This window comes from Pholcus phalangioides, unplaced genomic scaffold (assembly GCF_987345545.1).
Source record: "Pholcus phalangioides strain wild (caught in Gottingen) unplaced genomic scaffold, Ppha-v1.0 ptg000039l_1, whole genome shotgun sequence".
In the NCBI taxonomy this organism is placed as follows: Eukaryota; Metazoa; Arthropoda; class Arachnida; order Araneae; family Pholcidae; genus Pholcus; species Pholcus phalangioides.
The window spans coordinates 15,667,664-15,693,142 of record NW_028301625.1 but is presented as its reverse complement, the minus strand read 5'-3'; the positions used below and the strand labels follow the sequence as shown (position 1 = coordinate 15,693,142).

At 37.3% G+C, this 25,479-nt stretch overlaps 1 protein-coding gene across 1 annotated transcript in view; it reads right to left on the bottom strand.

Moving 5' to 3' along the window:
* Window positions 1-3,614: 3,614 nt before the first annotated feature.
* LOC149065619 (ETS homologous factor-like) overlaps window positions 3,615-25,479 on the bottom strand; it is a 97,004-nt gene continuing 75,139 nt past the window's right edge. The window contains exons 4-9 of the mRNA XM_089253696.1: window positions 21,055-21,306; window positions 19,719-19,883; window positions 13,700-13,801; window positions 13,430-13,507; window positions 12,455-12,650; window positions 3,615-4,989 (exon numbers count right to left, since the gene is read on the bottom strand). Coding sequence (XP_089109822.1) covers window positions 4,875-4,989; window positions 12,455-12,650; window positions 13,430-13,507; window positions 13,700-13,801; window positions 19,719-19,883; window positions 21,055-21,306 — 908 coding nt within the window. The 3' untranslated portion in view covers window positions 3,615-4,874. The remainder of the gene's footprint in view (window positions 4,990-12,454; window positions 12,651-13,429; window positions 13,508-13,699; window positions 13,802-19,718; window positions 19,884-21,054; window positions 21,307-25,479) is intronic.

Here is a 25,479-nt window from a genome sequence, read left to right as displayed (position 1 = left end):
TGCTCGGGTCCCGCCCACTCGCGAACGCTGCACGCGACTCAATTTCCGCTAAACCTAAAGATTCCGCTGGTGTGGAACTGTATTGTGAGCGATAAATGATAGTATTTATTGATTAACACGAAGTGATATTTGTAAATTTTCTTTTGTAAACTCAAATTTGGTATTTTAGTAAATTTGAAAATATTGAAAGAATCGTTCGCACACAACATCAGTTAGTAAGTAGTTAGGAGAAAAGAGAGAGAGATGAGGGGATATTCACCACATAAGTTCTTTTTATTGCTTATGGAGAACTTAATCAAAATATCATAATATAATTATAAATACTTATGAAATAATTATACTGCATTTGGTGTTTCCAATGGCGGCCTTTATTAAGGAATCACGCATTCAGCATTGTTTCACCCATTTTGTTTATTTTATGAATGGAAGAAAAAAGACGTATCTCTAGAGCCGTCTTAACGCATGGACCCACCCTGGCACTGCTCGGAGGCCGCATTATGGGGGAGGAGGGGTGAGGACCATGATAATGATATCTGGTGCTATGACTTAAAGTTAAAGTGTTAATTTAAGTTAAAGTGTGTAAATTGGTAGGTTAGTATGGTAGAATGGGCCCCTAAATTCCAAATTATCTGGGGAGTCCATGATGATGGTGAGACGGCAATGGGTAAATCCCCCCCTCTCAGCGTACGCTATTAGCTGTCTCCAAGCGAATCATGTTATTTCCCAAGATGGATGTTGGGACTGTTTAGGTACTGTTAGTAGTATAGGCTGGTTCGACTCTGGACCAAAATCAACATTAGGGAAATATATTTTGATATTCTATAAATTCTTCATCCGACTCCAATGTCGGCGACTTTGTTTTCGAGTGAAGCAAGTAGACTCTCGTCACAAGTTCGAATACATTAAGTGCCAAGAGGTATATTTTCTCTACATGATGTTCATAGTGAAAGATGTTAAATTTAAACATTCATCTATGGTTATTCTTTGTTATTGTTCAAAATTTGAAAAACAACTCTATCATAATATTATAAGAATTGATAAAATTATTCAAAAAATAATTTATACCTGCAATTGTGTTTATATGTGCAAACATGCTAGAGCATGTTTGATATATCTGAGAGCGAATCAGCGTTAATTAAAATTATTTTTCACAAATTCTTCAACCACATTCTCACTGTATTCAGTGTTTCTAGATAACCCATGCAAAGGTTTTTTCTATCTATATGCCATAAAAAGTACAAACAGAAATGTCCACAACTTTTTGAATACGGTCCTTGGTATGTGATTTCATTCCACTCTAAAAATCTAGCGTTATCATAAATTTACGTATTTTCAAAATCTTAGGTCTCGTACCACAACTACAGAAATAATATTTTTCGTAATAAAATAAATAGCAACCCAATGACTTCCAGGGGGTCTATTACGCTCACGTCGTTATACAACGAGGTCGTTAGTGACGTCACGCCCTTAACGCAAATTCTCAACGAGCCTCATAACGCAAATCTCAGCGACCATCGTCAAAAACTTGATTTTTCTCAGCAACCCGCGGTATGTCGTTATCTATTTTACGAAAAACTCCCTGGTCCGAGAGTTGCGTTAGCTCCGAAAGGGATGGACCAATCGGATAATTTTCTCCGCTGCTGATAATCATCATCACTATCAACGAGTGCTGCAGCACGTGCGTTATTATTATTTTATTTATTTGTGCGCGTTAGTGTGTGTTGGTTGTCCCTAATTTTCTAAGCTGCATTTTTTTTTTAATTCATCCGGATTATTTTTATTTTCATCAAATATTTGAGAAAAAGGTAGGCTATGCACGCACATGATACTGGCGCGGGGAAATTTTCTAAATTATTACGTTTAAAAAATGATTTTCTATTGAAGTTCAATGATGTTATGGATTTCCAAAGCGACTATCAAAAATATCATCATCATATATTACCATGTTTTTAACACATTTATCTACCGTCTTGATATTAAGTCAAAATCAAGAACAAGTAACCTTTTATTTACATCATCAATTAGAAAATTGGTTTCCTTGTTTCACACATGAAAATGAAGTACCACCAAATTTACACTGTTGTTGACATCTTTTTTATACTCCGATCAGAAAATGCACTCAAGGATTAGAAAAAATTTATTTGTTGATTAATAAAATTTACTTTGATTTTTTTTATAGTGTGCGCAGAGTATAGTGTGTGTGTAATGATTTTTACTGCATTACACTTCTGTGTACTGCACAGAAAGTAGCAATACTTAATTGATATTACAAAATATCAATGTTATTAAACGAATTAAGAAGGGGAAAATCTGGAGACGTTTAAATATATATTGACGTCGATTTTGAACGAGATGTAAAAAAAATATTGAGCAAATTTCAAAATGTCTTGAAAACATCGCGATAGAGAGATTTACCAGTTAAATAATATTCTTATATTGAGATGAGTTTAAGATTAGAATAATGACATTTCCATACAAGATTAAAAAAAATAATAACGTTGTGTAGAGTGATTTATCTTTGTACCGAGTATAATAATTTATAACGATTTACCACTATGAATAATTTTTTCCAATCAGTATGTGTACAGATAACATTTTAAACGATAATGCTGTCTCTGAATCATGTTACTAAATTAAGGAACGTAATTCAGAGAATTATTATTCATTATAATGAACAACTTGATAAATTAATAATGAATGAATAATTTCCAATTCTAACTAATTTGTCTCCGTTACTCTCACCATCGAAAAATGTACGCGCGAGCGGCCATGTTTATTTCCGTAACGCGAACATAACGAGTGGTCTCCGGTTCTCGTTAGTTAACGTTTTACGTAGCGATGTCGATAACGAAAATCGCTAGTAACGATGTGAGAAAAATCAACCTTTAGCGATGGTGACGTAAATCTATCCCACAATGCACCGCAAACCCCAAACACGTTTGAAACGTGGGCATAACGACATGAGCGTAATAGACCCCCAGGTTTGCTAGCAGGGTCTAAATTTACAATGAATGCTTTGCAATGTTTAGTTTTTTCAGGGAGTCTATCACACGCATCAACTTTCACGTTAGTTATGGACATCGCGTGAAGAGGAAAATATTGTACTAATTGAAACTTAATATAGTCGAAGTCGTAACTGAGGAAAGAAAAACGAAATAATCTCCTTTGTAAACCTCAATTACAAAAACTGGTTCTTCACTGAAAGGATGAAGACGGTTCAGACGTGATTGTCTCTTCACTCGAAAACAAAAAGTCGCAGACACTGGAGTCGGGTGAAGAATTTATAGAATATCAAAACGCGAAATATATATTTCCCTAATGTTGATTGTGGCTCAGAGTCAACTAGCCTATACTACTACTGTAGAAGTAAACTAATTGATCGTAGGATCTCCCCGTATTTTTCGAGACAAAACCAATTGTTTTCTTAATAGTCGGCTCTTGCGATCACCCCATCACCTCCCTCTCGATCCGAGATTGATCATAACGACATTTTACCATACTTCACGGGAACATATTTTCGAATTCGATGAGATTGAGTTGACGGTACTTGACTGAAAAAATGGGATAAGGTAAAATTGAAACAATCCTAGTTCAAAAGCATGTAAAAACAAATTACTGCAAAGAGAAAAATAAATCTTTAATATCAAACTGGTCTATATAAACTGCATATACATATCGAAAAGAAAGGATAAACCATCAGATAAAATATTCTATTTACAAGAAAAATTATAAAACCTTTTTTTATAGAATGCAGAATTTTAACAACTTCAAAGTAAAATAATGGCTCATTTTGCATACAAACAAATCACATAGTTAATGCTATTTTTACTTTTTTCGTACAAAAAATAACCTTTTTTTATTTACAAAATGTTGATATTAAAAAACTCATGAGCGGGTTCTTTTGTATCACTTCTGACCTATTCTTGCCATATTTTGTTGAGACGAAAATGGGACATTCAGTCAACCATCGTTAATTATAGGAACCAGCAGTATATTTAATCACCTGGGCAATACTACAAGCAAAGAGAACCTTTAGTTTTGAAACAAAAATGGGACGCTGTCAGCCTAGAATTTTGACTCTTATGAAAAAGTGATTTTTTTAATTGACTCCAACCAGGGTGTGATCAAAAATTTGTGAGTAATGTATAGATAAAATTTCCAAATAAAAATCAATCAAAAATTTCAAGCAAATAACATATTTGTATTTACACATTTTGAAATTTGAATAGTTTTAATCTGACAATAAAAATGTAAATGATTAACAGACACGATAGATTATCTAGCCAAATTTTAACGGCATATTACTCTTTTTGAATGTATCAGCCATTAAACAAAAATTCTCAAAATAATGATCACGAAAATTTATACCAAAATGATAAAACTATATATATACAGTCGGTCCCGCTTATAACGTTCCCACTTACAACGTTTTCCCGCTTAGTACGACTTATTTTCGTGGTCCTAACTCAAAATTGTCATTAAGATTTCCCTTTTCTCGCTTACAACGTTTTTCATGACAATTTTTCGAAAAACGTTATGAGCGGGATCCACTGTAATAATGTTTTAATTTCTACGTCATATATCAAGCTGAAGGGGGAAAAATCCATCACTATGCTGCAATTAAAAAAAATGTGAACATGTTGCACGATATGAAGAACTGACGAACATGAAAGTTTACTTGAGAGTCCTATGATAAATCTGAAATTTATTTTAATATGTAATAGATGAGCACATAAAACAATAATCAGAGAACATTGTAACGATTAACAGAAGTGGGTTGAAAATACCCATAGTATAAAGAAATGGGTGCCCGTTTTTTTTCACCAAGGCGATACATGTTCTAAAACATTAACTGGCAGAACTAATTTATGTCTTCACATAGCTTGACTTTGATGTAGAGTTGGCCTCCATCCTGTCGCATTTGGTCCAAACTTATACACTAATCGCCTGCCAAAAACGGGAAGAAGTACCTGACTCTTGTAATAATACCTGTAGAAAAACAAAAGTTATTTCGAGATTGATACTGTACACAACAAAGTTCCATCTTCATCAAAAGCTTATATTATTTGGTCAAATTCTGAAATGTTGCGGTATTATACAGGGTGCAAACATAAGACCGTCCCAGTTCAAATAACTCGTGAACCGTTGGCTATAGAAAGATACTTTTAATTAGAAAAAGTATTGAAATAACGTTCCTATTTCAGATACGTCATTTATTTCACTTGTAACTGTATATGAACCAAGAAACAAAATTTAATTTTTGATACACTCTCAATGGCTTCCAACTTCCAATTAAAATATTGTTGCCCTTTCTCTTTTGAGCACAACAAAGGATCCCGTCTTTTGAAGTGAATATTAACTAAGACATTTGAATTCAAAAACCACTGCAAATGAGGGAAAGAACAGCATATACTAAGGTACAAGCTTGTTCTATGCCATTTATATAATACTTGCAGTTGCATATTTGTTCATATATATTCCTTTCGAAAATTTGCAGCGATTTTTGAATTCAAGTGTCTCAGCTGTTACACTTAGAAACATGGTTTTTTTGCTGAGTTCACGAGAAACTGAGCAACCAATTTCTTACTGAAAGTGAAAGGATAAGGGGGGACTGTATAAAAAATAAAATTTATTTGGCAGGGATGTTTGGTTTAAACTTGGAAAGGTTGTTGGTTTTAACCAAGTGTTTTTTTTCAAAAATTGCGTAAAGGTGACCTAAATATAATTTTTTTCAAAATATAAAGTATCTTAATTACTTAAAGTTGTATACACACTGCATAATAAAGTAGCCAAGATTTTTCATTTTTACCACATTTTCTAACCTATATCAGAGTTTCTCAATCTATGGTTCGCGGACCAGAGGTGGTCATGAAGATCACCGACGATGGCATAGGTGGTCCGCATGCAAACTTGACGGAATCATTCACCCAGTTGTGTAATTGATGGGTTCAAATAATATATACAGGGTGGGCAAAAAGTCCGTAGAAACTTTAAAAACTCATAAAAACCGGAAAAATAACAGAAATAAAAAAACGGTTTTGCAGGGTTAGCATCGCTAGGTTACCGGGAATTTTTGTAAGACATGAAAAAAATAACTAAAAAAACAGCTGATAGATGTCACTGACGTACACAAGTCAAAGAAAAGATACGCAAATAACGGACAGAATGCCTCCAAATCGTTTATTACAGCAGTATATGTTACACATGACCACCACCACAAGGGATAACACATTGCAGGCGAATCACAAATTCAGCAACGGCAGAGTGCAGCAGGTCCGGATGTATACATGACACCTCTCGGCGGATCGCATCTTTCTGTTCCGACATTATATTTCCATAACCAGAAGTCTGCCGGTGTCAAATCTGGAGACCGAGGAGGCCATGGGAACCTGCAACGCCTGCTAATGATTTTGTCTTCCCCGAACGTCTGTATCAGGAATGCCTTGACCAGAATAGCAGTGTGACTAGTTGTTTCATATTGCATAAACATGACGGTAGAATGCGCATCTCTTTCGCGCAAACATGACGGTAGAATGCGCATCTCTTTCGCGCAAACATGGCATGACCTTCTCGCGCAGAAGCGTTAAATAACGCTGCGCATTCACTGTAGCCGTTTTCCAACCATTTACTGAGAACTGCGTTTCAAAGAAGGGCCCTATGATGAATAAACCTGTGAACCAACCCACACCATACTGTCACTTTTGGGGAATGCAATGGTTTCTGCGTGTACTCACGTGGATTAGACGTCGCCCAGATGCGACAGTTATGGGTATTAACGTCGCTATGAAGCGAAAAATGAGCTTCATCTGTCCATAAGATGTTAAAGACCAAGGTGGGATTCTGTTACATTTTGGAGAAAGTCCATCTCGCAAACGCTTCCCTGCGTATGGTATCCGCTGGTAAAAATTCATGGCCCGACTGCAATCTATATGGGTACAGATCAAGGATTCCATGAAGAATATTGCGTATTGAGGATGGTGGTAAGCCCAAGCGTCTGGCAGCTTCACGAGCACTGCTGGTATCTGCAACTGATTCGGACGCTAACGCTTCTATTTCGGCTGCAACATGCGGCGAACGTGCCTTCCTTAAACATGGTCGTTCGGCTCTCTTACACGATCCTCCAGCGTTCGTTTCCTCAAACCACTGAACAAGCTTTACGAGGCCTGTCGCTGTTAAAGGCCCTTTTCCAGTCCTCACATTCTTCTGAACTCGGAATTTACGCAAGGCAATGGTCGCTGATTCCTGGTTCACGTAAAACAAATTCAACAAAGCTTTATCCTTCGCACTCAGCATCCTTGTTCACATACACGGTTTACAACGGTGAACTATTTGTGGATTAGGAGCGCAAGTTCTTATAACCGTCTCATTTGCATATTTCCACCGAAGTCGCTCATACCAGCGCCACCTATCGGCTGTTTTTGAGTTATTTTTCCGTCTTAAAAAAATTCCCGTGCCATAGCCATACTAACCCTGCAAACCGTTTTTTATTTCGGTTATTTTTCCAGTTTTTATTAATTTTTAAAATTTCCACGGACTTTTTGCCCACCCTGTATTAAACCTTCATACACTTAGGTTCACCATACATTATCGAGGAGAATGCAGGAAATCGCGATCCTAAATACGGGATATCACTAAATTTTGTCAAAAATTGCAATTTATTATGTTTATTTATTGGTTTAAATGCAATTTGCTAATTAGAGCTAAAATTGCTGAAGGCTGTGGAAATAAAGAGCTGCTACAAATCGCAGTAAAAAAATGTATTTCACGAAAAAAATATTCAAATGATCTGATGACCATATTTCATTAAGAAAAATAAAATTCGGTAAACGGGATCTTAAATAATATTCCGTAAAATATATGGACATCAAAACATTGTCAGAAGTAGGCACAATCACAAACCGTAATTAAAATTCCAAAAAAATTGAGGACAAAACGTTAAACCTGACAAATAAAACGAAACAAAGATATGAGATCTAATAAATATGCGATGAATATTTTTAATTTTTGCCATAATTATCATAATATAATATTATGAAAACGCTGTGTGCGTGTATTCACGACTTCAGTAAATATTTCAAATCCAAATGCAGTATCATTGAAAAAACGGGACAGATGTATTAAAAATATTGAAACAACGAAAATTATATGTTTGAATGTTCACATTTCTGAATGTGTTCCCTGTACGGGATACTTCCTGTGAAATGGCACTTACATCGATCATAAAGTCACTACTGCTTCATTCTTACAATGCTTATACTTATTCTGCTGCATTCTTATAACCCAATAAAGACACCAGCAGCTACCCCTAAAGGACAAGCACTAGTGTTGGGTAGTTCATTACCTCACAGACATTTTCATTTCTCATAAGAAGCAGCAGACCTAATATATGACTACCAGGTTTGATATCCATTAGTTTTTGTTATTTGTTATACGATGTTGGTATTTTTGGTAGTGTTATTTGTATATAAGTGGTATACCAAATATACCACTGCATTGTACCTACTTCCACCACTACCCCCAGTTAATTGAGGTTCTGCTGTATTGTAGCAAGTGATTTATGAAAAATAATCAGCGATATACAGTATATCATAAATCATTATCAACTAATCTGCATTAATTATATTTCATTAAACACATTGTGTATATGCAGTTTTACTTAGTTCTTATCAGTTTCTATAAAATAGCTTCCTAATTAAAGATATTGCAAGTAACTGGAGAATAAAATCCCTATTATATGGGAATAATGTTGATTACATTAATAAACATTTTATTTTAATTAATTATATTAGAAGGTTGAATGATTTTCACAAATATAATTGTTTTTAATATAAATACTGTTTAAAAGAAAAACCCGGTTTTTTCTCAGTACATATAAGGTCCCTAGTAAAATGAGTGGCGTATCTAAAATAGTCTGCTATTTGAATACTTTTGATTATTGATATTTGATACTAATTGAAAGCACGTTTCTATAAATAATGGTTTACGAGTTATTTCAGCTGAAACAGACTTGAGTTTGTGCCATCACCACCACCATTATTAATTTTGAAGAAATCTTGAGAAAAATTACTGATTCATGCTATTTGCTTAAGCAGGTTTATTTAACGTAAATACTTAAAAATAAAACAGACTAAAAAACATGTTATTGCAGCAAAGAAAAATGGGGGAGGAAGCAATCAACTGAACAATATTTATAGGATCGAATGGGCTACGTCACAGATACGTTATCGAACATACTACACAGGGCCCCAACATCCTGGAGCAGTGACCCCAGGCTGAGAAATTCGGCAGGACCTTTAAAATTGAATTTATAGCATGAAAAACAAAAACAAAAAAATGATGAGAATCATCCCGGACCCCAGGGCTGGAGCCCTTTCAGCCCTGCCTTTGTGGGGGCCATGATACTACACTAGTGCCACTTTCCGCAGTGCTCCCCCCCCCCAATTCTCTGAACGTTAAGCTTGATAACGTTCAATGAAACGAACTCTTCTGCTCGTAACTACCTGAGCTATCAGATTTTGAGATCTGCGGATTGACTTTCTATTGAATTGAACATAAATGCAGTTTTTAACCAATCAATTTAAACACATTTAGATGAATCATTAATAGATAATGTAAAAAATTTATCAGTTCTAGACAGTACTTTGTATGGTCCTTGGTATGGCTGCTGCAAGGGACGCTTAATTGCATTAACGCACACAAACACATGCGAAGACTTTGCCAGTTCTTTATGAACAAACATATTGTTCGTTGAATGGTTTGACAAAGTGACAGGTCGCAGCTCAACCATACTTGAATGTAAATGTTGCACAAAATCAGAACGCGAAATAGTTTTACTTGATGAGTGGAAAAAGTCACCAGGTAACCTTAAAGAGGTACCATATACCATGTTGGCTGGAATAGCACTACTACTAAACCAGACACATGCACCTAGTCCATATTCCTCTGCGGAACCTCTAACGAATTGGTACATGTTGGAATGTGCATGTATGTGCAGTGAAACCTAACGTGAAGTTTATTTCTGCGTAATGCTTGTTGTAGTGCTGCCATCTGCCACCAGCTTTCCTAATTATGAGTGAAGTGTAATGATTGAATAATTTATCGTTGTAGGACTGTTGCTCTCTGTGGCGAGACATTTTAATGGGGAGATCGGCTCGCATTTGCGCCTTGAAGTTGGGAACCACAGGAAACCAACTTCAGCCGACCACCACTGTGGTGACAGTGGGGTTCGAACCCGGATCCTCGCGATGCGAGTCCGTCACGATGACCACTCGACCACCACAGCGGTGGCTGGAGTAGCACTAAAATCTGGTTTAAAACTTTAACGCATTCCAAGCAAGATAGCAGGAAATACCTCCGACCGTCGCTCAGTCGCATGACACGTTATGGCAGCCTTCATGTCCCGATGAAATCACTCGACGACTCCGTTGCTCTGAGGGTGAGACGATGTTGTGCGTATCCTTTTAACACCAAACAACTTTGAAAGAGATTAGAATAGTTAGGATTCGAACTGCGCTCCTGTGTTTGTTAATAAAGCCGAAATTAATAAATTTAAGCCCTTCAGGGACGCCGAAGCACGCTATCCAATTTGCGATAAATGAAGAAGTCAGTACACGTCACCTCGTAGTGATTGTCCTTCGATGGAGGAAGAGGCCCCATAATGTCCAGGTGGGCATGAGAGAATCGTGCTAATGGTAGACAGAATTCTCCAATAGGAGATCTAACGTGACGTCCGATCTTGGAAAGTTGGCAGTTGATACAAGACTTGCACCATTCTCGGCAATCTTTATCTAACGAAACGTCTGCGTATCATTTCGATCGTTACTTTAGGACCTGCATGAGAGAGGTTGTACACAGCGTTGGAAACTGCTCTGTAAAACGTCGAAGGCACTTACGGTCTTACTGCTCCAGTGGATACATTACACAACAAGGTGACTTTGGGTGAACCGAAAGCCAATGGTCTCAAGTCGCAATCTGAATCCGTCCCGCGCAGCGCCCGCAAATCCTCATCCGCAGCCTGCGTGCTAGCCATTTTGGAGTAATCTATAGTGCTAGGGACTTCGATTTCCGAAATACGCGGAAAAACGTCAGCCACCGAATTTTGATCACCTGATATATGTTCAATTTGAGTTGAAAATTGACTTATGAATTCTGAATGTTCAATTTGTCTTGGTGAAAATTTTTCAGTCTTCTATATGAAAACGCGTATATGAGCGATTTGTGATCTGTAAATATTTCGAATTCCGATCCCTCTAGTATGTGACGGAAATACCGACAGCAGAATAAATAGCGAATAATTTGCGATCATATACGCTATATTTGGTTTCAGTCATGCTAAGGTTACGAGAGAAAAATCCCAAGGGCTGAATTTCACCATTTCCGTTTTGTTGTAGAACAGCGCTCACGGAAAAATCACTAGCGTCAACGACAGGCGGTAACTGTGCGCCAGATACCGGGTGAACCAAAAGTGTAGCGTTAGAATTGATATCTTTGCACTAGGAAAATTCTAATTTCGCTTCTTCGGACCAGACGAATTTCATCTCATCTCGCTTACCCTTTACCAAGCTATGTAAACGCGTTTGTTTAGAGGCAGCGTTACGCAACTATTCAAATTCAATAAGTTCTTTCATTATGAAAAGACAAATCATGATACTCTCTGTGAATTTCTGTGGAAACCACGTTGTTTTGCTTTGAGCACTCAGTGATTTAAAGCCATAGCCAGAAGTTTATTCCGGATGGGAGGGGGGAACTGGTGTTTCGGGGGGGGGCAACGTGATAGAACAATGGACTTAACCACGTTATTCCATATACGTCAGTCATTTTCTCACGTTTCAGGGGGAGAGCTGGACCCCTGGTCAGGACAAGAATCACCAGTTATCATTAAGGCCCTCCTCAAATGGAAATACTCAAATCGATCTCCAGTAGCCCGGGGACCAAGAAGCGGGAAGACTTGAGGACTCAAATTGCCGGTTTTCCCTCATACGGAGCTACTAAAACCAAAATCAAAAAACATGAGAATGACGCAGTTTTTAGTTCACCATTTTCACACGATCACATTAATAGCATATAAAGAAGTATTTTAGCAATCGTGATACCCAAGGTACTGGAGTATCGAGGATGCCGCGTCACCAGTGTCTTGATCGTGAAGGTCTTCCACTTCTCACTACTACACAATATTACATCGATTTCCTTAAATAATCTATTTTCACAAATCTTCATTTCAAAAACAGAATCTTACCATAAATATCATATTATATCCTTAGACTTGTTCTTCAAAAAATAAAGAATGACTACTTACCTTCATTAATTTAAACAAAATGTATGCGTGGAAAGACTTCTTATGCATTAAGTAATTGAATATACTCACCAATATACAAGAAAATAAATTCTGGCTCAAACTCTACAAAACAAATTATTCTTATTCAAACTCTACAAAACAAATTACTCTATAATTTACCTCATGGCCCTACTCAGCTTTTCGTAATTCATTCTGGGATTTTGTTTGCGATTTCCCCAAAGATGCGCAACCTTATCTGATTGTACGAATTTGAAGATTCCATCCTCACGGCGTTCCCAACGGATCATGCTAGGACAAGTCTGGGGGTCCAACAACAAGTCACGAATGAATTCCCATAATTTCCCATTTCCTTTACCTTTGAAAATGAAAAAATTACATAATCATTTCTAGTATATTTATAACCAATTGAAGTCACTGAAAGGATGATTGAAATATAGTGTATATATATATATATATATATATTTCTCATAATGGAATATAAAACGCAACTTGACGATAAGGATTATTTGGTTTGAGAACCTGAACAGGACTAAGTCGGTTTGGAATGAATAAAATCATAGAACATATATTAGGCTTTAGCTGCCATAGTTTTGTATTATGAGGGAAAGATTTCGGGATGTTTGGCATCCATGACATCAAGAAAATAAGATGTTTAGATCTTCTGTTAATTAATGTAATATAATATTTCTTGCCAATAAAGTATATCTAGATTTAAATAGTAATTAAATACTCATATATTTTCAAAGCAACCACTGTGTTATTTATTAGGTAAAACCAAAGTCTAAAAACATGCCAATAATTTTCACCACGGTAAAACCACAGAACGTGCTTTGGTATGTTAGGCACGTACCTTGTCAACATGGAAAACCTTGTAAACAAGATGATAATTTTAAACAATAAATTATCATCTTGTTAACTTGCATGGCATGAGCAAAGTAGTACTTTTTGCTGCGGGAATCTTGGTTACCAGAGTATGGTCCTGCTACGCATACCTTATACTTAAAAGTATTCAGAACTCTTAGGAGTTACCCCCGTATTATGATGTGTTACAAAAATTTCGCGGTCATTTTGAATTTGCAGAAAAGAAAATCATATATTGATTTTTATCATCCTTGAGGATGAGAGATCTCTTACCTTGTTTGCTTCTTAGTTTTCCTTCTTTTTTCGGAGGCCTTCCTCTGCGACCAACACGTTTGATGAAAGAATTCGGATCTATAAATACAATAATTTATAATAATGACAACTATGATAAATGGTTAACCATGTACCATTTCATGAATATATAATAACATTAATCAATCCAACGACAACATACTAAGTTATTCTAATAATACAAAAGTGATTAGCCATGAGCAAAAAGAAATGTAGCCTAAACGTAACGATATATAGAATATTAACACCTACTTGGTTTTGTCATATCTTTGGTAGCTTGATGTGCATAAAGCAACAAATCTGAACGTTCATTGACCGTGCTTAAACTACTACTAGCACTTTCTCTATCGGATTCTGAAACGAAACATTTCAAAACTATTTCATGAACCAGACCTTTAATTTAGTTTCAAAGAATTAATAAACTATCATGTCTTAAAGTATTCAAAAAGGGTTTTAAGTAATATTAATCCGTCAAGAGGCACTAACCTCCCCCCCCCCCCAATAATGCCATATCTTTTTTAATGAAGTAGGCTTTCTGATTTTTAGCAGGTGCAAACTAAGGGATATAGTGGAAAGTCTTCCATTGAGAAATCAACTTTAAAAAAGTCAATGCTAAAATAAGAGGCTTTTATCGAGGCGAGATATCTCGTCATTGTAGCTTAACGGGTTAATTCATTGCCTTGATTTCTGGATGAAGTTTATAGTTGATTTTTGATAACTTACCGCAAACTAATAAAATGAAAATTATGTGAGACATCAAAATGACAATCATGTGAGACATCAAAATGACAGTCATGTGAGACATCAAAATGACAATCATGTGAGACATCAAAATGACAGATATGTGAGATAAATATTTATTTAATAGCCATAATTATCATAATATTACTAAAGTTGGGAAAATAACTTTGATTCTTGGTTTCTGTAACGAATAAAAGTTGTAGTGGTCTTCGTTGAAAGTATAGGTAAAGGCGGGACTTTTTTTTCAGTTCAATTCAATTTTTATTCCAGTTCAAGACATGACACAAGTTTCTATCTATAATGCAGTATTAGTCGTCAAGAGGCCGGGGCCCGTCCAGTCAGGGCCGCACCATAGGCGGAGATAGACTTGAAAGTCTTGGGGGGGGGGACACGGTCATTATTGCTAGGGGACACGATGATGATATCAATTTATATATACCCATATACATTAGATCAGATGACTTTACCTTTGACGGGGTAGCCCCCCTCGAATCTCCGCCCATGGGCCGGACTTGGGCGGGTGCGAAAGGCACGGTCGCACTGGGCCGCAAAACGTTTCCAAAAGAAAAACTTCCTTTCTCAGCAGATGCTTGGGAAATTTTTCATTAAAATTTAATTTTTTCCCCATTAAACTGTTATTGATTGCGAAAGGAGGCTTTTAGTTTAAAGCCCATATGATATCATTTTTAGTGTTATTAGATATGGCAGTAGCCTATTTCAAAAGGAAAAGAGTATGCAGAGGTGTGTTTGTGTGTGTGTGTGAATGATCGCATTCTTTACCCATGAAAAAGTCTCGCCTTTCTTTCTGTCATTAAAAAATAACGGCTAGATTAACCAAGAAAAAAAAACCATGCAGCGAGCATCAAACGAGGGACTCCACAAAAGAAATCTATACGAAGGTTTTTAACAGCTGGCGGATGCGAAGATATATTTAGGAAAGAGAAAATTCAATTGCCCTTGCGGGGAATCGAACCCACGTCTTATCACTAGTTATAGTATTAGCTATAACAGGGCATATGGTATTTTACTGGCGAACCGTTGATCCAAGAGGCATACTTCCAATTAGAAAAATTATCCAAATAACGTGTGTGTGTGTGTGTGTGTGTGTATATATATATCACTGGGATGTCATTCATGCTGCAAGGTGTGCAATAAGTGCAATATTCACTGAGATATTCGAATCCGAAAAACGGAGGAAAGTTTCAGGAAAAAACAGCGTTAAAAAAAAATGCGGTTAAAACGATTTAACGATTCAAATGTCTCAGCCCTTAGAAACATGGAATTTTTTTTTTATTGAAATCAGAAGAGACAGGATAGCAACTTTGTAATTGTGTTCTTGAGCACAGGATGCCGTATAAAAAGTTAACATTTTTATTTTGATAACTATACAACCCTTTGTAACATGAATGGAATATCTGAGTACTAACGCTATTTGGATACTTTTTCTAATTGGAAGCCCTAGGATCAACGGTTCGTCAGTAAAATACCATGAGCCCAGTTTACTATGCACCCTGTATATACAAGAAGCATGCTTTTATTTTATTTACTTTTTCATTTTATTTATTTTATTATTTAGTTATTACTAATTTATTTAGCAAATAATTGTTGGTATGAAGGGTGGAAATAATGTCATGTAATGATTGCAACCGTTTACTATAACGCAAATTTTATATTTCGTTTCTATTTTCATTATGAACTAATAAACAAGAAATGAATCGGTTCCCTGCGGTCGCCGCAGATGCAGCAACATTCGAATATTGAGGTGCATGTCTGGTTTAGTAGCAATACGAGTGGCGTGGTGGTAAGATGCTCGTTTACCACATTGAACGTTGCTGTCACGGTCCCGGGTTCGAACCCAAGGGAGGATATATAAAAGATAACTTTCCCCTAACGAGCTTGAGGTGACCACCGATAGCCAGCGCCTTCATTTCCAACCCATCTCATTAATGGTAGTAGATTGCGATATGGCCAGAGTTGGTGAAGTAGTAGTAGCAATATTCGAATGCGGAGAAAGCCAATATGCACCTTATTTACAGGCTGCAAACGGCAATGCCATAGTAGCGGTGAGATTTTACAAGGAGCGATTTTTCGAAACAGGGAAGTACCTGATCAAAGAACATTTCAACAATTCAGAGGCAACCCGTGGAGACGGGCTCGTTCCTCGCTCAAAGACATGACACATGTCGAGCAACGAGCGTGGGAACGGTAAATCGGATAAAGGCAATTCTGAATGCAGAGTGGCGTGTGTGTTGCGAGAAGAAACGTTAAAAAATCCTACCATCTCCTCCAGGTCTTAAATGGAACGGATTTCCCATTACATGTAACATTTTCACGCTGGTTCCTGCAACAGGGCATAACTGCAGCCACAGTTTGCTGCATCTGTTCTGTTTACGGACGAGGCTACGTTCATATGGAGCTAGTGGTCGCTCCATCGAGCTTATATTACTAGAGGGAGCATGACGTCAGCGGTCTCCGCCTTGGCAGTGCTGAGAATGGTGTCCCCCAACATCTTTCATCGGAAGATCACGTGACTCGGTGCAAACAAACACGATCCCCCATAGAGATCAATGTTAAAATTGCCGATTTTATCATAGAAATGCGGAAATTTAGTAGGGTTTTCCGCCACATCAATAATTTTATAAATTGTATTGAATTCTCGATTTTTGAAATGTTGAGTTCCCTTAGAGATACGAAGCCCAAAAAATTAAATATAAAATAATTAGCCAGACTCCCTTTTGAGGTGGATATCCATGCAATAACCTTAATTTCAGCTTTTTATTTATATCTTCTCAAGCACGAAAATGAGAATTAATGTCTCCGTATTGTCTTATATTATCCACTTGCATCAATCCATGTAGTTTAGGATGTTTTGAAGTTAATTATGGGCCCATATAAATTAATTGAAAAAATTCTGCAGCTTTAATCGAGTATTTTTTGAAGCAAAAACAGGCAGATTAATAACTTAAAAAAAATTTCGAAATTTTAACCACAGATAATTCCAGAATTAATGAAAGATAATTAAAAAATTAATGAAAGTGATAATTCCAAAATTAATGAAAGTGATAATTCCAAAATTAATGAAAGTGATAATTCCAAAATTAATGAAAGTGATAATTCCAAAATTAATGAAAGTGATAATTCCAAAATTAATGAAAGTGATAATTCCAAAATTAATGAAAGTGATAATTCCAAAATTAATGAAAGTGATAATTCCAGAATTAATGAAAGTGATAAAATTCCAAAATTAATGAAAGATAATTCCAGAATTAATGAAAGTGATAATTCCAGAATTAATGAAAGATAATTAAAAAATTAATGAAAGTGATAATTCCAAAATTAATGAAAGTGATAATTCCAAAATTAATGAAAGTGATAATTCCAAAATTAATGAAAGTGATAATTCCAAAATTAATGAAAGTGATAATTCCAAAATTAATGAAAGTGATAATTCCAAAATTAATGAAAGTGATAATTCCAAAATTAATGAAAGTGATAATTCCAAAATTAATGAAAGTGATAATTCCAAAATTAATGAAAGTGATAATTCCAGAATTAATGAAAGTGATAAAATTCCAAAATTAATGAAAGATAATTCCAGAATTAATGAAAGTGATAATTCCAGAATTAATGAAAGTGATAATTCCAGAATTAATGAAAGTGATAAAATTCCAGAATTAATGAAAGTGATAAAATTCCAGAATTAATGAAAGTGATAAAATTCCAGAATTAATGAAAGTGATTATTCCAGAATTAATGAAATCACGTGGTATCCTTGCATTAGATGTAGATGACGTCGCCGCGGCTGGATGCTCCCTTCAGTAATATAAGCTCGATGGGTCGCTCACATGGAGGAAAGAATACAAGGAGGTGACATCAGGCACGAAAATTGAAGTCGTTGTGGCAACCCTATGGGCTGACAAGTAAGCCCAAACAAACCGCTTTTTTCCGTATACTTAACATGTGTTTTGCCGGATAGAATTCTCTTAAAATATTAATAACTAAATAAAATTAAGCACCATGACGGTTTAATGCGTCTTCAGGTAATCCACATGATCCAATAAAGGGGAGAGATAAAACTTTATCCTTGTATATATATAAAGGGTTTTTATATTTTTAATTTGTTTTTAAAATGGGAAGATCATTTTTCATTTTTCACTCTCAACTCGTCACACGTTTTTAGTTCAGTGCCTTCAATTTATGTTAAAAATTTGATGCATCACATTAATGTCTATGGGAATATGATTAATTAAAATAATATGAAGCTCCAATAAAATGCAATTTTCATAATTTTTTTCTTTTAACTGTTCATTTTGCCTTTTTGTTTCGTTCATCATTATGATAGATCCGGGACACTTCGAAAGTTTTTCAGGCCCGTGGGTGCTCGTCTTAAGCTTTACATGAGGAATTTTGATTTCAGAATCAATTCTGAGGTGCTCGAGGAACTTCTGACAGGGCCGTAGCTAGGATTTTTGCCACCCAGGGCAAACAGAATTTTGCCGTTCCCGTGCCTCAAAGTACTGGAAGTGCTCGAGCATCATTGCTTCCAAATAACCACCACGTTTAAAAAGTTCCGGAACTTATTGTATTATGGAAGAATGAGTATAGATAGAACCTGTTTATTTTGTATTTCTTTCTAAGTTACTACCCTGTGCAATTGTATTTTTGCCATCGTTCATGCGTACAAAGATGTAAATGCGAATTGCAAGCGTCCTTTTTTGTCACATCCTCCAGTGCCTTCGACAATTTTATTCGTATTTAATTTTGTGTGATGTTATTTCTTCACTGTGATTTGACCGATAGCTGGTTGAGCATTTTGTGACTTTTTTCGAATGAAAGTTTTTCCTCGCCTGTATTATGTATTCCATATTTGTAATTTACGTGTTCAAAAAGATTTTACCGATTTCGTTTTGTATCGAAACTAACAAAAAGAATTTCTCTCCAGTTCAAAATTTTTTACCGTGAAGTACTTATCCGTGAAATAACTTCAGTTGTCGAGGCAATCTTCATAAAAGTGAGGCAAGACAATCACGGTGAATATGTAAACTCTCCAGCTAATTTATTACAAATGTCCACAATTTGCGTCCTTTAACATACGTAATACTTACTGGTTTAGATCTTCAGTATTGCGTCCGAACTCAAAAATTGATATGTGCCACGTATTTACTCTGTTCAAATAATCTATTGTAATGTTCAGCCTTCGAACTGAAACAATAGGTTAATTAATCGTGTGATGATAATTCATTGTATGTACCTTTGGTGACATGGTTTCACACTTTCCTTGTTTTCACGGTCAGTGATTCTATTAAAAAGAATTCTTGAGAAATTATGAACGTTGTGTGCTTATAACTCTGGTTGCGAAGGGTGCACCAAATAAGCTCGCAAGAACGTATGCATCACAAACAGTTATTAGAACATGGATGGTAGTAATTGAGACAGAAGCAATAGAAAAAAAAGTAACCGAAGTGAAAAGAAAACGTTACACACGTGCCGTTACATCCAATAATTTCTTCAAAAAATGATCGTTACTTACCACAACCAGAATATGCGGATGCTGGACTAGGACCTTCTTGAGCATCTAAAACGTAGACGTTGTTATAACCAGACCTTTCTCTTGTATTATAATCGTCCTCAACCATTTCTATTGGTAGCATCGTTTGGGTCTGTTGGGTATGATCCATATCTCCCAAGCTTGACCCTGAGCATGAAAATAGTTTAATTTTAAACTTATTTTCAAGGAGCCGCAAAAGTGGAAAATTATATAGGATCATGACTACAGATACGTAAATTTCTCAAAAAAAAAAAAAATCTAATTTATTAGCAAAAACGAACAAAACTAACGACGTATTTTATTTCAAGTTGAATTACGAGTATTAAAGTCGTAGTTAAAAGTTAATATTTTATAGTGCCCATATTCTCTTCCTTTAATCTTTACCTTTTGTCAGTGATAATGGCATTATGATACTAAAATATTTCTCAACATCCACGCTATTACCGGGATTACGGAGGCTTTAAATAGCTGCCATTGCATAGTTCAAGTAGCAGCATTTTTTACTGCGTTAAAAATCTGAAAACTATGATTGTATCCAACCCGTGGTATGTCATTAAAGAAAAAATATTTTGGGAAGGCTTTGTATTCTTTCCATATTACGTAATAAATTTCGATTCAAAGATGATGTAGGCCTAATTGCTGTCGCGGCCTCAGATGGACCTTTACTACTGTATATGCTGGAGGGTTGACATGTTGCGTAGAATATCATATGTAAAATAAATTTATTTAAACTCATCTCTCTGATGCTGTCTTCAGCATAATATTTCTCTTCATCAATTTCATCATTATCATTTGCCAATTTTTTTCTGTCTTTACTCAAAAATACCCTTGATTGTGGTCAGGGCCGGGTATTGAATCCTGCGAACTACGCGGCCGCAGAAGGTGCCAACTGAAAGAGTCCGACTTTTTAGGGTGCCAACTGAAGGGGGCGATTTTTAGGGCACCAACTGAAGGGGAGGGGGGATTTTTTATTAATAGTATTATCAAAATATCATTCACATACACTTCAGAAATGTTCAGAACTGGCTCTGACTATGGTGCTCAGGAAAAGATGCGAGATAGACCCTTCCAAATTGTTGATTAGTTCCATAATTTTTGGACAGAACTCATAAACGAAAGTCAACTGAGCTCGTACTTCATGAGTTATAATGCAAAACAATTCAGCTCAGAAAGAAGTGTAAATTACCGAGATTTCGCGGGAAAGTAGTAAAATCTAACTTTAGCATTTATTCATTGAAATCAGCCAATTTTGCATGTATTTCATAAATACATACGCAAATTACGTATCCCTAATCATGACTGAAAAAGGAATACAAACCATATTGTGCTTGAAGAAACTGCAATGTTTCGTAAATGGAATGGCCGAAGTGGTTGTCTAACGACAGAAAATCGCTTCTGGACATTCGACAAAGATCTTGACCAGTTAGTGTGCTATAATTGAGTGTGTTAATGTCTAGCAGATCGACCCGCTGTTCTGTAGCCCAATTTATTAGAAACTCAATGACATCGCCTGATTCCCAGAGCATTGGTGGTTTTGTCTGAAATTGTTTTTCAGACATGTCTGTGAAATCTGTAAATAAACAAAATAAAGATTATTTTTCTTACGTTAAAAAAAACGGTATTAATAATAAAAAAAAGTTCAAAGGAAACTACCGTATATAACACGGAAGTTTATAAGAACGTAAACTGTAAAAATAATGTAGGCTCACACTGATTCAGGTGGGGCACGATGAGGGGGGGGGGGGCTAAGTGGGCTATAGCCCAGAACGACAAATTTGGGAATGCGTGGTCAAGAAAATGGTGAAGTCGTCTAATAGAAGGGTGGCAAAATTTGTATCGCCCACAGACGGAGAACAAGCACGTGAGTGACCAAAACAGCGTGCAAGCAAGTGTATGGCCACAAGGGTAACTTAGAAAGCATGCAAGAGCTGGGAGTTTGTTTCGTTTTAGACCAGGCTCATCTCTGGCAGATCGTTATAAATAAAACGATTTACGGCCAATGAAGTGTGAGAAACCAAAAGTGTGTGCAAACATGTGAGTGACTAAAACAGGGTGCAAGCATGTGAATAACCAAAATAGTAACCTAAAGAGCGAGAAACCAGGTCAGTGAGCGAGGAAAAGAGTGACATAGAGAGTGTGCAAGCATGGAAGTGACTCGAGACGGAGTTATGGCTTTGCTACCTGAGGAATATTCAAAATTTGTCACCTTTCTCATGTCATAATTCAATGTACTTGACCACCAATTGCTTAAATATGCCGCTCTTCCAAACTTGCTGCACTTGGGTATAGCACGTTTAGCCCCCCGTAAATGCACCAGTGGGAGCGACTTAGAGACAGAGGCGTATTTATAGGGAGTGGGAGGTTTGCTCAGCGGGCTATAGCGCAGGGTGGCAAATTCGAAGGGGCGGCAAATTTTAGTAATGAATGGTCAAGATTAGGAGAAAAGCCGCAAAATCATTAATCCTTCTCTGCGCCGATTGAATTTAATTTTTCTTCTACTTTCAATTAGCCAGTTGCGCAGAGGTGGATTCACCTTCTACAGCAGAAACCCTCCGTGTGAAGTTCGTGACGTCACTTAAGTCGTTCATTTCACCTATAGTCATTGGATATACCGAAAAAAAATAAAATGAAGATTTCGCATACGTCGGACTGCTACTGTGTATATCCAATGGCTACAGGCGAAATGAACGATTTCAGTGATGCCAACGCGAGGCTTTCTGCTATAGAAAGTGTGGATTAAGATCGGTTGAGGGCCAGGGTGCCGAAAAAAGAAAATATTGGGCCCCCTTAAATTAGAAAATAACTGAAGTTGGGATATTTCGGGGCCCAGGCCACGAGTCCAATACTCTCGCCGTTAAATCTGCATGCGCAGTTGCAGCCTTTTGAGTTTGTTTTTGCATATATTACTGCCAAAAGAAAGAAATTAACCAGTTCACGAACTGGCCGGCACAGTTGACCCGGCCAATATATGAATTTCAGGCTTTCGACAGGATTTGGTCGGACCTTATATATCGATCCCTAACATATCGATATTCCGTATCCGTTAGTCGTTATTAGGGTTGCTGTAGCTAACCGTATATGACTATAATTATCAAAATAAATTCGCCATCATTGGGGTTGACCCCGAATCGTAGGGATCAATATATAGGGGCCGATCGAAAAAAGACGAAAGCCCAAACCGGGCCGCGAACTGGGCTGATTTCGGACTTTGGCAGTAATATATTGATCTGTTCACGCAAAAGAGGAGCGTTATTGTTTTTTTTTTCAGTTACAGATGGCAGCACCAAAAATCAAGCACAGATTTCTTTTTCTGAGAGATTTAGGTTTGATTCTCTCATTGATAGATGGCAGCACCATCAACCGTTATGGATAAAACAGTATTAATCATCGAGGCAAAAGATCCATAAAAACTAGACTGACAGTGATACTCTGCTTACGAATTTTTCGGTGAACGAAGATTTTTTTCGGGATTTTTCTGCCTTGGCTAACGAATACGGATTCGACTAACGAAGATTTTCGTGGATATGGATGCTAATCTGGTGCAGCCATGTGGTCATAGGCGGCGATAGACCTGGAAGTCGGGGGGGGGGGGCACGTTCATTATTTGCTGGGGGGCACGATGATGATGATGTCAATTCATATATACATTAGATCAGTCGACTCCACCTTTGACGCTGGGGTGGGGGCATTGCCCCCAGGCCCTCCGTATCTCCGCCCATGCATGTGGTGAGCTGAATTTTCGTGTCAATCATCATCAGAATTACAGGGCCGGGCGTAAGAACAGCTTTGCGGCTCTCTAAAATAATTTTTGCTGATCTTCCAGTGTCCTCGAGCACCCCGGCGCTCGCCAGACTCACATTAGCAGGGCCGAACTTGGGTCGGTTTTTCTTCGAGGCAGAATGGCGTGGAAGGGACCCGTGACTATAATGCAAAAGGCAGCCAAATTCGGCGCTTTGTGTGTGTGTACATTTGTGGGCACGTGCCCCACATTAGCTATGGGGTGTTGGACAAGACAGAGCGCTGAATTATCACTGTAACGACGTACTGTATTTAAAAGTACACGGGAGGGGAGGGGTGTGGCAAAATGCATGCTTGCCATAGCTGAAAGAGTATTTAGTTGTAACTCTGGGCAGATAATTCGTAGACTTCCATTGTGAGCCCTTCTATTATGATGCACCGCGTCAATACCAGTTATAGCAGACTACTATAGCCGGTGTTGTCAGTGTACAGATGATGTAGAGTTTTTGTCGCACCAGGCCACAAAATACTCAAGCCCGCCTGAAAAGAACTATGAAACTATGTCCTATTATATTATGGTAATAAAAAAAAGACAATTGCAATCATAGGCGTAAGCAGAAACTTTTCGAGGGGGGAGGGTTTCAGATTTTTTCCCTTCTAGGGGGGGGGTTTACGTTTTTTCCTGCAAAATAACACTATAATCTTGGGTCAAGGGGGGGTTAGAACCCCAAAACCCCCCTTCCTTTGCGTACGCCAATGATGGCAATAAATTTGGGCAATAGCACCCACCGAACAGCGAGAAAAATTGTAAGCGTTGGCTCAGGGTACTTGGAGGTTAATCACTGTTCTGCAATCGTGGCCCCACCAAGGTGGGGGCTGACAGAGCTGCAGCCGGGAACGATCCTTGTTTTTTGTTTTTTTACCCTTCAAACCATATATGCTCAAACCCATGACCAGGGTGGCAGCTAGGGGGGGAGCAGGCGGATTTCGTGCCCCGGGCGCTGGACCAGAGGGGGGCGCCAAAATGCGCACTTGCCCCGGATGACCAAGCATCTAGTTGCCCATGACCCTCCGGCTAAATGTGTGGCCTGCTACCTCAAACTAATGTTGTTAAAATGAAATCAGCGTCACATATTTACTGAGGATTTAAGTGACTCGTAGCACATTTATAGAGCACTTCAGTGGCCCGTGCCACCTCACTCAAGTGGACCGCGGCATACTTCCAGATCTCCCGAGTGACCCACGGTACCTTTCAACAGAGCCGCAACTAGATAATTTGTCAGCTGGAGAAAGCACGCAACTTGGCGTCTCCTTGTAATGTTGAAGGAGAAGTTAAAGGGTGAAATTTGCATATTCATTGTTTATCAGCATAATGGTACAGCCAGCCGCTGCAACAAGCTTTATTACGAAGCGTGAATTGATAAACGAAGAAACGTTGCTTACGAAGCATTGATAACGCCGGCCCCGCACGCAAGTCGTCACGACAAAACAAAATCATTAATTAATCATTAATCAACCCTATCAGTAACATAACTGCCGAAAATACTTTATTTGAAGAAATCGGTTTATATCACTTAATCTCACACATATCAGTTAATCTCATTTTACGCATGCGCGTTCCGATATGCTTAATCTTGCAAATTCTCTCGTTTTTGCTCGGCAGTGATGAAAATATACACTGCTCAAACAATTAGGGGAGCACATGGTTTTAACAAAATTACGCAAAGATGTATACCGATAAGTAACATAAAATGAATCATCCATAATTTAAAGCCTAGCAGGAAACGGAAGAAGAAAACTTCATATGCAAATCAAAGTTCATGACGTCAAAAACCAGAAAAAGGAGATAAGGGCAGAAATCGGGATGTTGCAGAAACGTCTGTTTTACTGCCGTAACTGTGAAATTCGATTGCGCAGTATTTTTTTTTTAGACAAGGTGACTTGAGGATGTCTCAACAACGTGATTTACCGGAATCCATGGCATGGCGTGTTATAGGCAGACTGG